Genomic DNA, 16,505 nt, shown 5'->3' with positions numbered 1-16,505 from the left:
ATAAAATGGTCCGCGTCGGTTGGTCGGCAGTACTCGGTAGGGGAAGGAATCGCTCGTCGTACGAATACCATTCGGACGTCATCATAACTCCCTCCCGTCCGCCATAACACACGTGATACTACCGTGGTAGTAGTTGTACTTCTGACCTAGGTGCTGTCGCCTGTCACGTCGTCGTCGAGCTTCCCGGGCAGGCGACCAGTGCTGCGTGACATATTATCGTCGCGGGGCACCGGCGTTGCGTACTTGCGCTAGCACTGGATAGTAAAGTTGACACGATGACGATTGTCGATAATAATAATATATTCACGTAGACGTACTCTCTGAGGGAGCACATTAACGGTGCCGCCCTCCCGATAATAATAATATTATTTAAATTTACTTTACACGCGATAACGATAAAAGGTGAATTATTCTGGAATAGTAAAATCACTAATCAGTGACTCAGACCACTCCACTCTCCAACGACCATTGGTCTTTTAGATTTTGGGCACTGAAACGGTGAATCGGTATTAACTATTAACTAGCCAGCAGTCAGTGCTGTAGAAGTGTAGACGACGGCGGCCGGGTGACTTGTTGCTGTGTGTCGTGCGCGTTGTGCGTACTGCGTTCCGATTTTCGAGGTAAGAACTAAGAAGTGCCGAGTGACAAGTCGATCTGTATTTTTATTATTACTTTGATTTTGATTTTTTTTCCATTATTTTTCTATCTATTTCTATTGTACATTCCGGATAGTGTCGTCGTACCAGAGTCGTAAAATATAAATTCAATCGTTTTTTTTTTGTTTTCGAAGAGGTTGTCTGTTGTAAAATATATATTCCAACGCGCAATAAACACCTATATTATAAATTATACATAAGTAAGTCCTCACTGTCGTATTTGTATAACTCATAATTATGACAGTAACATAATATTATTATCTTAATGTAATTACGCAAAGTACAATCTAAAATTGTTCACTATACTAATATCGATTAATATACTGTATTATTACGCCCACTCGCAACAGGTACATCATATATGGTGAGATTAAATGTTTCTTGGGTGATGTCATATTCTTCGGCCTGTTTTTTGTGCGGAATTTCGATGCCCGTCTTGCGAAAATGTCAAAAATTGTTTTACAAGTCTCACCAGTCCTATGTAGTATTGAATGTCCGAGTTTTATTTATAAATTACGGGCGGGGTGCCAAAAAAAAAAAAAAAAATTAAAATAAATCCAATAAAAAACCGATGGTTTCTGTGTATTATGATCTATTGTATATTTGTATGACAAGAATAATGATAACCTTAATGACTTAATAATTTTGTCATTGACATGGTAGAGCATAAGTGGTAAATTTATTTAGTGCCTCAATTGAGATTTGAGATCATGAGTCATGACTCATGGAGTATGTCGTTGGTGTAGACTGTAGAATTGCCATGACAACAATAATAACAATTATTTTGAAGTTTATAAATTACTAGCTGTCGTTGCACGTGTATTATGTAACTATATAGTTTTAGTTTGCATGTACTCAATACATATTTTATTAGTTTAGTGTGTCTATAATAACTGTCTGTACTAAGAAAACCTTTTTTTTCCAGAATATTTTTACTTGAAAATCGTAAGTCTCAAAAAATTAAAATGTATACCAATCCAAATGCAGCACCAGCACCACCAGGTATGATATTTTAATAAGAAAAAATATTTATAATTTTAATAAAAATAAAAAACCAATTTAATAATTATAAATATTATTATTTTTAAATATTTTAAATTTAAATCAATCTTATTTTAACTCTATTTAATATTTACTTAAGATTACTTTATTAATTAAAAAAAAAAAAACTAGAAGTCCATCTTATTTCTTAGGGTTTTCTCAATATCATTCACCTCAAAATCAATATCCACCAGCTGGTAACCAAAACCAATATCCACCAGCTGGTAACCAAAACCAATATCCACCAGCCGGTAATCAAAATCAATATCCACCAATCGGTAATCAAAATCAGTATCCGCCAATTGCTAATCAAAGTCAACCATATCAACATGATCAATATAATATGTATCAACATCAACAACCAATGCCAGCACAACAAAATCAGGGATATTCTGTAATTCAAAATCCAAACTACCCACCTCCATATTCACAGCCGGGTTATGGACAAGTTATTCAGCATCAACCCAGTGCATATCAACCGTCTCCTCAAGTGGTAGCTGGTAAGTTCATTAATTCATTAACTTAAAAAAAAACTTATAAAAGTAATGTACCTATATATCCATTCATTCTCTAATAAAAAATATTTTTAATCACAATATAAACCAATTATTCATTATTTTTAAATTTAAATCTTATAATTTAACAGATGGTTGGATGCCTATTCCTCGAGCTATACCTCAAAACTGTCCAAATGGCCTTCAGTATCTTTCGACAATTGATCAATTACTTGTTAAACAACAAGTGGAAGTTCTAGAAGGTAAAAATTAAAAAATTCTATTAGCGCTGTTGTGTGCGTAATCTCAAAGGCTCCAAAAGCCATAAGCTTTTGAGACAAATCAAACAAGTACCAAATTGAACTGAAAAATAACGTTTATTTAGCAGAAAATATGATAAGTGTATAATAGCGTGTGCGCGTGTGATGGAAAGTTGCTCTAGTCTCCGTAGCTATGATACATCTGCCCAGGCTGCACCTCGAGCTCCCTTATAAGTGGTGGCGGTTCCTTGGATGTAGTGGCATGTGCAGCTTGTATGTGTAGTGTGTTTTTCGGTTGTTGTTGTCAATTCCTAGAAAAGCGGCTCGTGTTCATGATTTCTAATTGTGTACCTGCCCAGTGATTTATTACATAGGTAGATGCAATTCCGTTTTAGTACATTAGTTTTTCCGCTGGCAGTATTTTATGTTGGGACAGATTAATACATTCGTACGCTATTTCATAAGGACTGTGATTTTGGTAATACTTTATACATTGTGAAAGGTCATTGTGTTCTATACTATATTATTACAATATTACATGTTATCTATTACATATATTATTATAATATGACATGTTACATGTTAGTTATATATGTGGAGATTCCAAGGCCCACAACAGTGCCTGCAAAATGTTTGGAGTTCATACATAAAGCAGTTCACTTGAATATGAACTGCTAAGAAATGATGGGACCACGAATCCAAACAATTTTTCCTTATCCGTTTAAATAATAGCATATTGTCTAGAAATTGATTTGATTTGGTCAGTGTAAAATCATTCTGTATCAGGATAGTAATCAATTATATATAGACATTTGTTGGTCTAAACTGGTGTAAAATTGTTCTCATATTATCCCTCACTGGTACAATAAACCATGTCAATGATATGATACAAATATCCTGGGGCTTTTTTTCATATTGGTTTGAGCAAACATATTTCTGGTAGATCTACTTTTCTTTAATAGACTATTGTATTTTCATAAAATTAATACATTACTATCAAATCTACACGATGTATGAATATGTTGCTTTTATATTTTATACTAATTCTAGTTGTTTATAATATGTTATTATAGCCTTATTAGGGTTTGAGACCAATAACAAGTATACAATTAAAAATAATGCTGGTCAAAAAATATTTTATGCTGTGGAAGATAATGATTGTTGTACACGAAATTGCTGTGGGCCAATACGGCCATTTGAAATGAAAATCTTGGATAACTATAAAAATGAAGTTATCCATTTATCAAGACCTTTAGCATGTCAATCTTGCTTTTTTCCTTGTTGCTTACAGGTATAATAATATGTTTTAATAAAATAATTTCTGGAATTATTTAGTTATTAAGTTCCACACGGAGACAGCAAAATAACAAAACACTACTTCTCATGTTTTGTATGAATTTAAATAGTCCCTTTTGTGATGAAAAAGTTGATATTTTGTTTTGTATCATCATTTTAGTGTAGGTAGTAACAATGGAAATTAGGAATAAGGACGTATACAACTATGTTTAATGGACAAATAACTGACAAAAACCATTTAGCTACAAGCTGAGCTTTAATTACTGAGAGAATTTTTTAAGGTATAAACTTTTAACTCACTAAATATGCGGAATAAAGTTCAATTTTCATTTTTGTAACAAATGCAGTATTTAAAAAAAAAATGTATTGTATAATTATTCATTTTTTAAGTATTCATTTATGCTTTATATATGTGCACACTATCTATGAAATCAAGAGTTAAGAAAACCCCAATGGAATAAATGCAAAATGTGTATAATCTGAAATAAATATGCTGAATAGTTCATACCTAATAATAATAACAATAATAGTTAAAATAAAAATTCCAAGACTTTTTTTTAAATAGGCAGCAAAAAATTGGTCCAAATACAGTTTCATCTAAATTTGTTAACCTACATTTGTAAGATCAAAGTAATTTAGGTTTGTTATGCACCTAAGTCCAAAGTGAATTCAAGAATTAATTTCTTTTAAAATGTAATTTATAGTCCAATTTATATTTTACATTCTGATTAAACACATTACCCATTTATATTTTTTTTCTTCAATATTTGTGTTTCACTTTACTTAATCTGACATCACTTTTAGGAATAGTACAATAATTAATTGTTCTCCGATTTTAAACTTTTCCGGTAGAAAATTAGATCTACTTGATTTTTCAAAGGGGTGGAAGGAGGTAAAAGTATAAATATCCTTTTAATAGTTGATAAAACAAAAAAATATTTATATACCAAGAAACTTTTCCGGTAGAAAATTAGATCTACTTGATTTTTCAAAGGGGTGGAAGGAGGTAAAAGTATAAAAATCCTAGTACTTTTTTTAACAGTTGATAAAATAAAAAAATATTTTTATACCAAGAAACTAGAATATTTACTCAAAACTAATTATTCGATTATGGTTTTTTTTTTTTTTTTTGTAATTCAAAAATGGATATTTATAGAGTCTTGACTTTTTCAATAAATATTATGATAATTTAATGGTTATAATAGTTTTATAATATTTTTAATTTATTTAAAATTGTATAACAGAGAATTGAAGTATTTTCACCACCTGGGTGTTTGGTTGGAATCGTTGAACAAGATTGGTCAATTTTGACACCAATATTCACCATTCGTAATGCAGCTAATGAAGAAGTATTAAAAATCGAAGGACCAATATGTCGATATAGTGTGTGTGGTGGGGATGTTGAATTCAAAGTAATTAAAAAAAAATTTAATCTGTCTAACTATATATTTTGTTTATATTCTAACATAAATATAATTAATTTTAATATGCATTTAATATTTGAATCATATTATAATAATGTTTTTTTAGATATTATCTAAAGACAAAACCACTGTAGTTGGCCGTATATCCAAACAATGGTCTGGACTCATGAGGGAAGTATTTACTGATGCCGATTTCTTTGGTATAAGTTTTCCTATGGATCTCGATGTCCGTATGAAAGCTGTTATGCTAGGAGCTTGTTTTTTGATAGTAAGTTAAATGAGTATTAAAATTTTTCTTTAAAAATTAATTACTACTTCATACTTTTAGGATGTCATGTTCTATGAAAAACGAGGAAATGCAGAAAGTGATGGAATTGGACTTTGTTAACTTTGTTATCTTCCATTATATTATGTATAGTATTTAAATTTATAATCACAGCGGAAATCACACAATTTATGTGTGTTACTATTTTATTTTATTTAAAAACTAATTTATTTTAAAATCTTAAATCTATGATGTTTACGCATAAAAATTTTTTTAAATATTTTTTTACATTCTAGTTTGTTAAAAACCATCATAGTTTCTTTTTTTTAATTGCAAAAGATACCATTATTTCATAATATTTGTTATTTAATTATTGCTTCACTACAGTTTGAATAATGTGATACTTATTTACTCTGTGTCATACAAGAGTAGCATCTGATGACAACCAATTTTCTTCTGATTCAGTCTGAACGCACCCCTCGATTAAATAGATTCTCGTTGTTAGCCGGGCAATTACGTTGACCATACATCCATACCAATTGCACTGCCGTGAGCTAAAGTATTTCACCTAGAATTACTCTAAATACTCTTGTCTATAAAACAGTTCAAGACTAGGCATTAAATAATTAAGAATTCAAAATTGAATAGTAAATTCAGTGGTTTTTTTATATGGAATTTCATATTTCAGTTCCAGACTCGTTTTTCACTTTATTTTACAATATCACTTTGCTGTAAAAATATTAACTCCTCCATGTAAAGTTCATGTACTTTGTTATAAATCAATGTTTTATATTATTGTGTGAAGATTAACAATTAAATTTAAAACTATTAACTTAACTGACAGATCAATATTAATTTAACTCAGTTACCTTTTTATAAATACCAAAAAAAAAACATATAGATCATTATTTTACTTATATTAAAAATACATTTTATTTTATTTTTGTTATAGTAAAACATTTTGAAATGTTTACAAATGTATATTTATATTATGTTGAATTAATTTGATTAATTTTAAATAGCTAAATGTTTTTCTTCGTTATTGAAATTATAATACACAAAAATATGTAGTCCATTTACGTTTGAGAGTTCTTTTCATCGGTGACAGATTTGTCTGATTCAGTCGCATGACTTAACTTCTTTGACTACTATAATACTGACTGCCATTGCCTATAGCTTCTAATTGTAGTTAGTTGTCCAGTTTATGGTTGCATTTTAATGTGTTCATACACATTATTTGCAGTTGTCTAGAGAATGATTTGACAATAAAAAAACCTGTTAAGCAGTGATGGTAATTAATCCCTCCAAATGGCTGGCATGCCACCATTTTGTCCAACATACTGCTGATACTCTTACATAAATGGACTAAAGTGCATGTGTATGCTTAGAATAACATAAAACTATATAAGCTTTAATTAAAATTATCGAAGATATTTCAGGTAATCCTAGTCAATATTATTTAATTTTACATGTCTTTAAAAAAGACTTGACTGTTTACAAAATACTCTAAAACTATTTTTACCACTTTTTCAGTAATATTGAAGGTGTATTCTTATTGCCAAATAACTTATTTTAATTTGATTTAATAACCATATTTATTTGCCGAACAAAAAATGTAAATGTTTGAGGCATTGTTATCAAATATTGTTGTTTGTGAATAACTAACCATTTATTAGTTGTGAATATTTTTTTTTTTTTTTTTCATTTTAACACCTATTATACTAGTTTTAATGTCTTGCTAAAATTGGTTGAAGTGCACAATTATTTATAACTAATAATGTGTATGCATTGGTTACAATTATACTGTAATACCTATTTAATTTTAAATCTAAATTAATGTTTATTTTTTCAACCTATATCTTTACTATAGCACATACTATTGTATGCACTTAATGATACCTGACATGACATGACACTATTATAATATCTAATATGCAATGTATTTTTTATGCTTATGATGTGTAATTCCTATTTGTTGGTGTTTGATTAAATATATTTGTTTATGCTCGTCAATTAATATTGTGTCTTTCATTCTTATTTTTAAAAAGCACACTTGTTTTTAAGTTTAAAACATTCATGTGATCAATAGTTATATTTGGATAATAAAAATAAACTTATGAAAATGATTTCCCCGAAGAAACGATGAATATGTATTTTTAAATTCTCCACATAATTTTTTTTATTTTGTTCATAATTCTTACCTACATAATCTTATTTATTTATTTGCATTAATTGAAAAAATTAAATAACTATACAATGTTTTGGTAAACTTCCGATGTAAAAAAATGCTAAAATCTTCAAATCCTTTTCAGGTTTAGGGCTGAAAGCTATAATTGAAAAATGAGCTTGGGTCCCTAACTGCTTCTGTTTCATATTCTTTTTTTCTTAATATTGACAATATATTGAACTAAAATATTACATAATTTACTATTTTGTATTTTGCATTATGAACCAGAAAAACAAATCATATATTAATACACATAGTGCAATAAAATAATTTGTTTAGTAATCCACTATAAGTTTACAATTGTATTACCTATCTAATAAACTTAGATCTAGTGTCACAAATTCAATGAATAAATCTTAGACTGGAAAGTCATGCTAATTTGACTAAGATGTAAGTCTGTATTATTCAGATAATCAGATATTGTGATAGTACAAATTGTAAATAAATTGAAAAAAACAATGCTAATTAATTATTATTTAATATTCTGTAAAGGGTTCTGCACGTGACCTGTTTTCTTGCTCAAAAATATAACAGGAAAAACTCACGCCTCGTAGAACCAATCCGGACTCGATCAGAGTTCGATAATTTTTTTTTTTTTTAAAGACTTAATATGGCTCATTGGACTTGAATTATCCCCTAACTAACATAAAATAAATTAATCGAATTTGACCATTCTACGGCGAGAGTCTTTCCTGCAAAGCGTGTTTTGGGTAAAAATTCACGCATTTCATTTGTGGTCGACGTTGTCCTTGACGCGCGTGCATAGGTAGCCCGCATACAGTCACACTCGCATTAATTATCATTGACGACTAACAGGAGGGGGTGGGGGGGTTCAACCCGCATGTGGTGTCTCCGTCTTACAAATGTACTACATGGCAAAAACTGTTCTGCGCGGGACAAATTTTATCTTTCGGTGTTTGTGGTAGTGGCACCAAAATTTCGGAACACATAGAGTGGAAAATTATCTATGCAACAGCGTGTCCATATTTTAAATAACATAAACGCAATAAAAGTTATTTGCTTCTAAACATTTTGTTTTTTTTTTCATTTACTCATAAAAAACGATTGGATAGTGTAATTTGAAATAAAGCGCGCTGTTGCACGGATAAAGTTCTTCTTTACGTGTTGTCAAATTTGGTAGTTCTGCGACAAATATGGTACGAGAAAAATTCTTCCTATGTTGTACATTTGTAAGACGGAGACAACACACGAGGGTGTGGCGTCCTCTTAATACATGTCTAAAGTATTTTATTATTGTTATCATCTAACTAGCTGATCCGCCTTGATCAAATTTAATATATCATATAAAATATATTTATTTATACTAACCTTATAGGCTAGATTGTCTAGACATATATTTATATATATCTTTATCAAAATGTATCGTAACTGGTTAATATTTAAAACACGAGTTGTTGGTACGTCGTAAACTGGTAACAAACTATGTTACTATGATGATTTATGGTTGGTGTGTTGCTGTTTTTCATTTTATTTAGAATTTGTATTATAAAGTTATAGCTACTCATTCTTACACTCAGATTAATATCATCGATTTATTATTTAGTTTTGTAATCTTAGTACTTAGCCGATGTACAAGTCGACATATACATAAACGCATAAACTAGCCTAAATGTATTAATTATAAATTATTTACACGGTAAAAGGCCGGACTTGTCCAAATCCACCTTGATTATATTATAGAAATGTCAATAGCGACTTATCACTTATCGTTGCAATGAAATATTTCCATCATTTGTTTTGTGTTACTGCGCGTGATACTCTTAGAAAGCCACCTATACGCCGTTGTATCAAGATTGCCTATACAACACGCCGGTCAACTGGCGAAAGTATACTCTGCCATAATAATATTATTATCTTCGTAGCTTCATTAAACTTGTGGCCGATTTCCCTTTCGCTTGATTACATTTTTCATTTTTAACCTCAACGCCTTTAATATACTATTTCGGTGTAAATTCTGTACTTGACAATTATGTTTTTTTTTATTATAATAATAGATCAAAAATTATTATAAACATAATGTGAACATTTAAAGCGAGGACGATTTGCTAGTATTAGAACTTGATAGGTAAGCAACTACTTAAAACCCGTGGCATGACGAAGGCTATTTTTTAAGGCACCTCAGCCATATAGACGTGTGGGTCTGGGGCTGTGATCTTGTATTCTACAGTTTAAAATTTTTGGAAACATGATAATGTTGACATTTAGATTAGTTTGCGTTGCACGTGTCAGCTATTTTCTGCGGTTCAGCCTTCGAGCACCCACCGTCGGTACACCGGGCCGGAGTCGAGGTGTTCTATGACGCGGAAGAGACGTTTAGGGTTTTCTTTATAAGATGACCGAAGAGAGCCTGACTCTCAAAGAAGAAGAGGAAAAGGCGAGGCAGGCAGAGGAAACCTAATGGACGGGACACGAAAGCGGTGGGTGGAGGCTGGCACTCAAAATGACAACCCGGAACTCGAAGTTCAGGGCGGCGGACTCACTAAACCCCTGTAACCGTTTTTGTTACTTGGTTTCCTGTTTGTACTTCTGTAGTATTTTTATTTATTTTTTAATACAATAAACTATGGGGGCGCTGTCGACGTGTTCCGGCAGCGTATAACACGAAAAAAAGAGATTATGTTTGTGTTGTATGCGATTTGCGTCTTCTGAATTAGGACGATAGAGTACAACGGAGGAATGAAGCAATAAGTAACGATACATAGTTATTGTGTTATTACTTTACTTTACGCCTAGCTTGGTACAATGAAGTGAGGTTATTCGAAAAGATTCGCAGTGACACACAAGTTATTTATTAAAAGATTAGTTGCAGTTATAATGAGTAAAAACATGAAATAAGAAATTATTTGATCAGGCATCAGAAGATGGCAGGTCCTTTTCGAAAAATGCTTTGCGTCGGCTGTAAAAAGAACTGCGTGAAACGTTTATTTATATTATATTTTTATGGTGAGTTTAGCTAAGCACTACATTTTGTATTACTATTTTATCGATAATTTCTATTTTTTACCCCTGAAACATTGCTATTTTTTTCTGCCGTGTTGTATTTAAAGGTTTTCATGGTTATACGATCTGTAACATACGCAATAATTAAAGGTATAGTACTCACCCGATAAACTTCTCCTTGTTGCAATAAATAAAATAGGTTTTTGTGCAATAAGTAGAATTTTTTTTTTTGATAAATAATGGTTGGACTTTATAGCCGTTATTAAGAACAGCAATAGTTCACGTTTGGTTATAAGTTATGAGAAAATAACTGAGAGAGACATTAGTTTCTATCGAGAAAAATATAACAATACAAGAAAACACTAAACAGGAAGTACGCTCTAGTACCCACACTTTGATAAATGTATTTACATTTTATTTAACGTGCCAGCTAGAGTGAGCCACCGTTTCAGAGCGCGTCAATTTAATGTCACCGCTTGGTTTATACTAATAATATTGCTTTTACAATGAATAGATGAACGTGGTAAGACCATGGATTTTTACGCAGAAAAGTATTACGCTAATGTATAGAAATCTGAGAGAATGGTTAATGGAGTGGAACATAATATTGAATAACAAAATATACATTATGTATAGCAAGCGTAAACAATTTCACAACCACTAAACCAACTACCAAGTATATTCTTCAGCTCACTCAAAGTAATCTCATATCTATAACTTATTGGTGACTGACTGGCTGAGTGAAATCAGAGGAAACAAACATGTTTTGATATACACATAAGTATAAAACAAAATTTCACTATTGAAGATGTTGACTGTTAAATGATATAGAAAAGTTTAGATTTCTGACACTAGAAAATTATAAAGGTACTTATCTTTATCATAACTCATATTGTTTTATTAATTTCGAAATAAATTTCTGAGCAATAATATTCTACTTTTGCTTTAGATTATGTGATTTGTAAATTGAAATATCAGATGTGTATATAAATGAGGAACACAAAACAAACAATATTTAAAAAAGCCATTTTTATCATTCTATTTAGTTAAAAAAATATATATATAAATCTTAATTTAGTATAGGTAACTTAAACTAAAATTCAAAGGTAAAGATTCAGTACCTTCACAGTAATTTTTCAATGAATTGACTGTGCAATTTTTAGATTTTAATATCTTAATTTTCGAAAAATAATTATTTCTATTCTATGATACCATAATTGAATAACGTAAAAAACTATAAGGTACTAAGATAATTGTGATTTACATTTATAAATATTGGTAATTATTTAAGTTGATACATATACTACATATTTTCTACTACAACATTTAAAATAACCAAGCGTGGGTAAGTTAATAAGCATTTTTGATTGAGTTGAGTTGAGCTGATGTGCAACAATTAAAAAAGTTTAAAGTTAATAGTGATTCTAATGAGTAATGATCCTAATTATCCTAATTTTTTTTTAACTCAGCTTAGTTAAAAGTTACATAGCAACATACAATTAGCTTATTAACTTAGTTAAATTATTATTAATATATTTTTTTTTTAATAAATAAATAGCTAGGATTATGGTTTAAAATGTAAATGTTTATGTATTATACGTCATCAATAATAATATTGTATTATATTTATTATTCAATTATTTATAAATCTACGTAATTTGGATTTGATTAAAAGTAACACGTTATTAATTAAGTTTATATCAATAAAAATAAGTCAACATAAAAATTAAGTTAATGAAAATCAAATTTAAAAAAGTTAAGTTAAAAAGTTAAAAGTAGCTCAACTTAAATTGTTTAGCTCTTTTATGCCCAGGCTTGCAAATAACTAATAATATTTAGTGTACATATATTTGTTATTATTTATTTTAATGAGGTATAATTAAAAAATTGATAGCTAGATAAGTGTATTTTTTAAAAATTGTGTTTTTAAATTCTGGGTGGAGCGATGAATGCATTGATTTTACGATGATGCGTGTTTATTTCTTTTTAGCAGAAAAATGGTAACCTACCGTCTTCTCCAGAACCTACAGTTTTTCATCGTGTACAATGTGTTGCTAATTACTTGTTATTGAATTTAAACTTAACACATTCTGACATCCACTACAGTGACCTATTCAATGGTCTCAATGACGAGGTACGTTTGACACTTATTATAATCTTTGGGTTTATTATTCGGAATGCAATTTAATATCAACGGGCACAACAACCAGTTAAGCGAATTTACGTCCTATCATTATGATAGGATATATTATTATAATTATACAATTATTTTTTTAAAAAATTGTCCGTCTTGTAACTAGTCGCCTATCCGTAAAAACATTGTATTTGACAATTTTCTTTGCCTTGACCTCAATAACCATAACGTCGGGACGTAACTGTATAGGAGCAATAAGTAATAACCAGTAACGTCCTGACGCGATGATTAATGCATAGGTATATTATGTTTTTATAGAAATCTAATATACATATCGCATAGAGATTTGGTATTCTCTAGGTTGCAATAATTAGGTATGAAAGGATTTTTTTATTTTCATGTAATAGGCGTATAAAATGTCTTAAAAATATTTTAAAAGGTACGTCTTATTTATTTATTGAAATTACTTTTGGATAACATAGAGCTGGTGGTATTTTCGGCGTACCGTAAGAAGAGTAAACGCCGATGTTTGGCAAAAACTTGGTATCCGGTAATTTTGTAATTTCAGAATATCGGTTTACTATGGTTTGATAATAATTATCACTGCAGAGTACTTCACCGAAAATATTGTACCTATATATTATCCGTAATACCATTTGATACTGGAATTACTGGGAATTAGACAATTTCGTATATTGGCATCATCATCCTCACCCGTTTCACCTTTTTATCTACAAAAACGCAACACGATTGCGTTTCGTGAAATATATGTCTTAGTACCATTTAAAAATATAGTCTCAGTGGTAAACTCAAAGTTGAAGTTAAAAGTTTGAGTTTATTAAGTCGGTCATATGACGTTTTTTCATATTTTTGACAATTTTCCCTCTCCATTCAACAGTCTTAGGACTGACAACAAAATTAAAAAGTTGGCCTTGGTTAAAAATTGTTTCTTATTAATACATATTAACTACACATTAGTATACACTATAAATACATTTTTTTTAATAATAATATTTTATTTATTAATTTTTTATTTATTTACAACATTTAAGGCGTGAGGCATTATGTGTCCAAATTTAAATAAAAAACTCAATAAAATTATATGGGCAGGTACATAGAATATAAAAATAATTACTAAAATACACGGTTATTACTTATTATATAGCTTAATATGCCTTACGGCTTATATTGATCTTGAATTGTATGGCTTAACTTTTCATGTTATACCTGCTATAGACATTAGGAAAATACGTTTATGAAAACTTTTAAGTTCGAACTTTGAACTTCAGCTTTGAGTTTACCACTCAGACTGTATTTTTAAAAAGTGAATTGGAAAATTGTTAGAAGGGCACGACCTACATTCCGCGGAGTGCAATCGTGTTGAGTTTTTTGCATGTAAAAAGGTAGGGTGGTCGCAATCGTGGTACAGCCATTTTCACTTACTAATAGGTCATTTCCAAAATCAAAATTGTGTGTAACTGATTATTGTAACTATTAAAAATGAATAGTAAAAAAGCGATGAAGTGGGCGATGCTGTACTGTAGGTTATACAAGTGGGTCACTGTAATTGATGGTTTTTAATATGATTTCAATGATATTATTAATACTATTTTAGCCGGTAGGTTTGATTAATATTATTTGCATATAATCATATTCGTATATAATAATATACCAACTTTAAAAATAATTTGCAAATTTTTGTGTTTCTTACCTTTTTCAGTTGTTCGTCAATATTAGAAATTCAAATGCTCATAAAATTTATTGTGGATTTAAGCTCAATTTTTTTTTCTTGATTTCCACTAATAACAACTTACAAGAAATCTATTGTATTACATTTTAAAGTTTTTGACCGAGTAAAAATGTTAATTGACAAAAATTTTTTAAAAACGCATACTAATCGAAAATGTTATGCTCCAATAATTAGTTCAACATGAGTCAAAATATTTTGAAAATGTTATGATGTATAGACAAAATAAATATAAACATTCAGTGAAAATTGCATGTATCTACGGTAATTTTTTCTATAGTTAGGTACATCAAAAACCAAAATCGATTTTGTCGATAACCGATTCTAAAAATTCCGTTTTTCCTCAATTTTTTTTTTATATTTCCCGGAGCTTTTGAAAACTACTGGAAATTACAATTGTTAAAGAACCTAAATTTTGACCTCCCGAATGCACTAACTGGATTCACTTTCCTTCTGGAAATGGTAGTAAAGTGGAAAATCAAAGGATTATTTCGATTGCTTATTGTGTACACAGACACTAATAAAAAAAAAAAAACAACGCACACGCATCATTGTAAAATCAATACATTCATCGCTCCGCACAGAATCTAAAATGTTATAGTGTTTTTTAACTGGTATCATGAATAATGAATATATAGTCGTGTTACCTATACCAAAGGGAGTAGTTTTAATGTATCTTATTCGTCCGTAAAAAGAGTGATGCCTACTGATTTTTCGGAAAGTTTCTAATGTCCATTGAAAAATTTGAAAAATTGACATACCTAGGGTTTTGCACCGTTGTCTAATTGTTGTTATGCAGTTAAAACGACATTTTTTTTACCACTTTTCATATTGCAACTGGCTTGTATCAATATGAAATCGGTTGTAATATTACGTTATAACACATGGCCAATTTCCGGTTGATACTGTAGAGCATGTATAATTTCATTGAATTCTGTATGGACACACTATTGTTATAGGTATTATAACACTAATGTATTTTCAATGGGAAATAAAATGTTGTGCGTGATGGTTAAAGTACATTGTCGAGCATACAATCGAGGTCCTTATTATTGCACATAGTTATTAGCTCGCAACCGACCTGGGAGCGGTGAAATAAACTAATAGTCGTCGAAGACTGTTCATGATAATATTATATGGCAATGTAGGTATATAAGGTACTGCTATACCATTATTAAGCGTGTGGTTTTTTTTTTTTTTTTCTATGGTCAAAAGTTGTTGAATTATTAATATAAGTGATTTATAACATGCAATGTCACTCTAACTAGAGAAAAGTTTTGTTAAAAAAAAACTATACGAGAATGATAAAAAGTAGATAGGTAGTACTTACAAAGTATAGATAATAATATAATGTGTCACGTATCAATTATCGATATGACGATACATAATACAAATGGGCGTGTAATGTATTTCTTTACTTTCTCATCGAGTACCAATTAATAAATATACCAAGGTATTAAGTAACAGTGTTTAAAAACAAAGTGATACTTTATTTTATCGACTTTGAAAAATATTTTGTACCCATACTGGATACGTCATGTCTACCTAGAATATGTGTGAAGTGCACTTAAGCTATCAATGTATCATTAAATACTGAAGTACGTATATTATATGCGTAAATTATAGGGACTATTGGATGAAAACATAAATACCAAAGGCCCCGAACAGAAGTCCAAAAACGTCTACAATAAAAAAAATGATTTTATGTTTTAAAAAATTTTAATAAGTCACCTATAAAATGCTCACAAATCTTTTTATTTCGTGCAAGTTTTAAACGAAAAAATACTTTTCATTAAATTAAAAAAACTTTTGCAGGACTGCACAGTTTCAAGTCATCTTTAAATGTATTTTAAATCTGAAAAAAGAATCATTTTAGTTTAATTTTCTCTCACCATCACTAGTAATCTTTATTTTTAAATAGTGCGGTTTTGTTCGAAAAATTACAATTAATAATATTCGATTAGGTAAAAATCTTAAAATAAAATTTAAAAATCTGGATT

The 16,505-nt window shown here is 29.8% G+C and overlaps 1 protein-coding gene across 2 annotated transcripts; it reads left to right on the top strand.

Moving 5' to 3' along the window:
• Positions 1–77: 77 nt before the first annotated feature.
• On the top strand, positions 78–6,092 carry LOC111033378 (phospholipid scramblase 2-like). Of its 2 annotated transcripts, XM_022314075.1 has the most exons (9): positions 78–620; positions 733–856; positions 1,582–1,658; positions 1,850–2,197; positions 2,344–2,454; positions 3,525–3,742; positions 4,992–5,159; positions 5,278–5,439; positions 5,500–6,092. In XM_022314075.1, the coding sequence occupies exons 3-9, from the start codon at positions 1,622–1,624 to the stop codon at positions 5,557–5,559; spliced, it is 1,104 nt and encodes a 367-aa protein (XP_022169767.1). In that variant the 5' UTR covers positions 78–620; positions 733–856; positions 1,582–1,621; the 3' UTR covers positions 5,560–6,092. The 2 variants fall into 2 exon arrangements, with proteins under 2 accessions (XP_022169767.1, XP_022169766.1); XM_022314074.1 differs by lacking the exon at positions 733–856.
• Positions 6,093–16,505: the final 10,413 nt, after the last annotated feature.

Source organism: Myzus persicae, unplaced genomic scaffold (genome assembly GCF_001856785.1).
Source record: "Myzus persicae strain clone G006 unplaced genomic scaffold, MPER_G0061.0, whole genome shotgun sequence".
In the NCBI taxonomy this organism is placed as follows: Eukaryota; Metazoa; Arthropoda; class Insecta; order Hemiptera; family Aphididae; genus Myzus; species Myzus persicae.
Note: the sequence above shows the minus strand (reverse complement) of the source record. Positions and strands in the feature narration are given on the sequence as shown.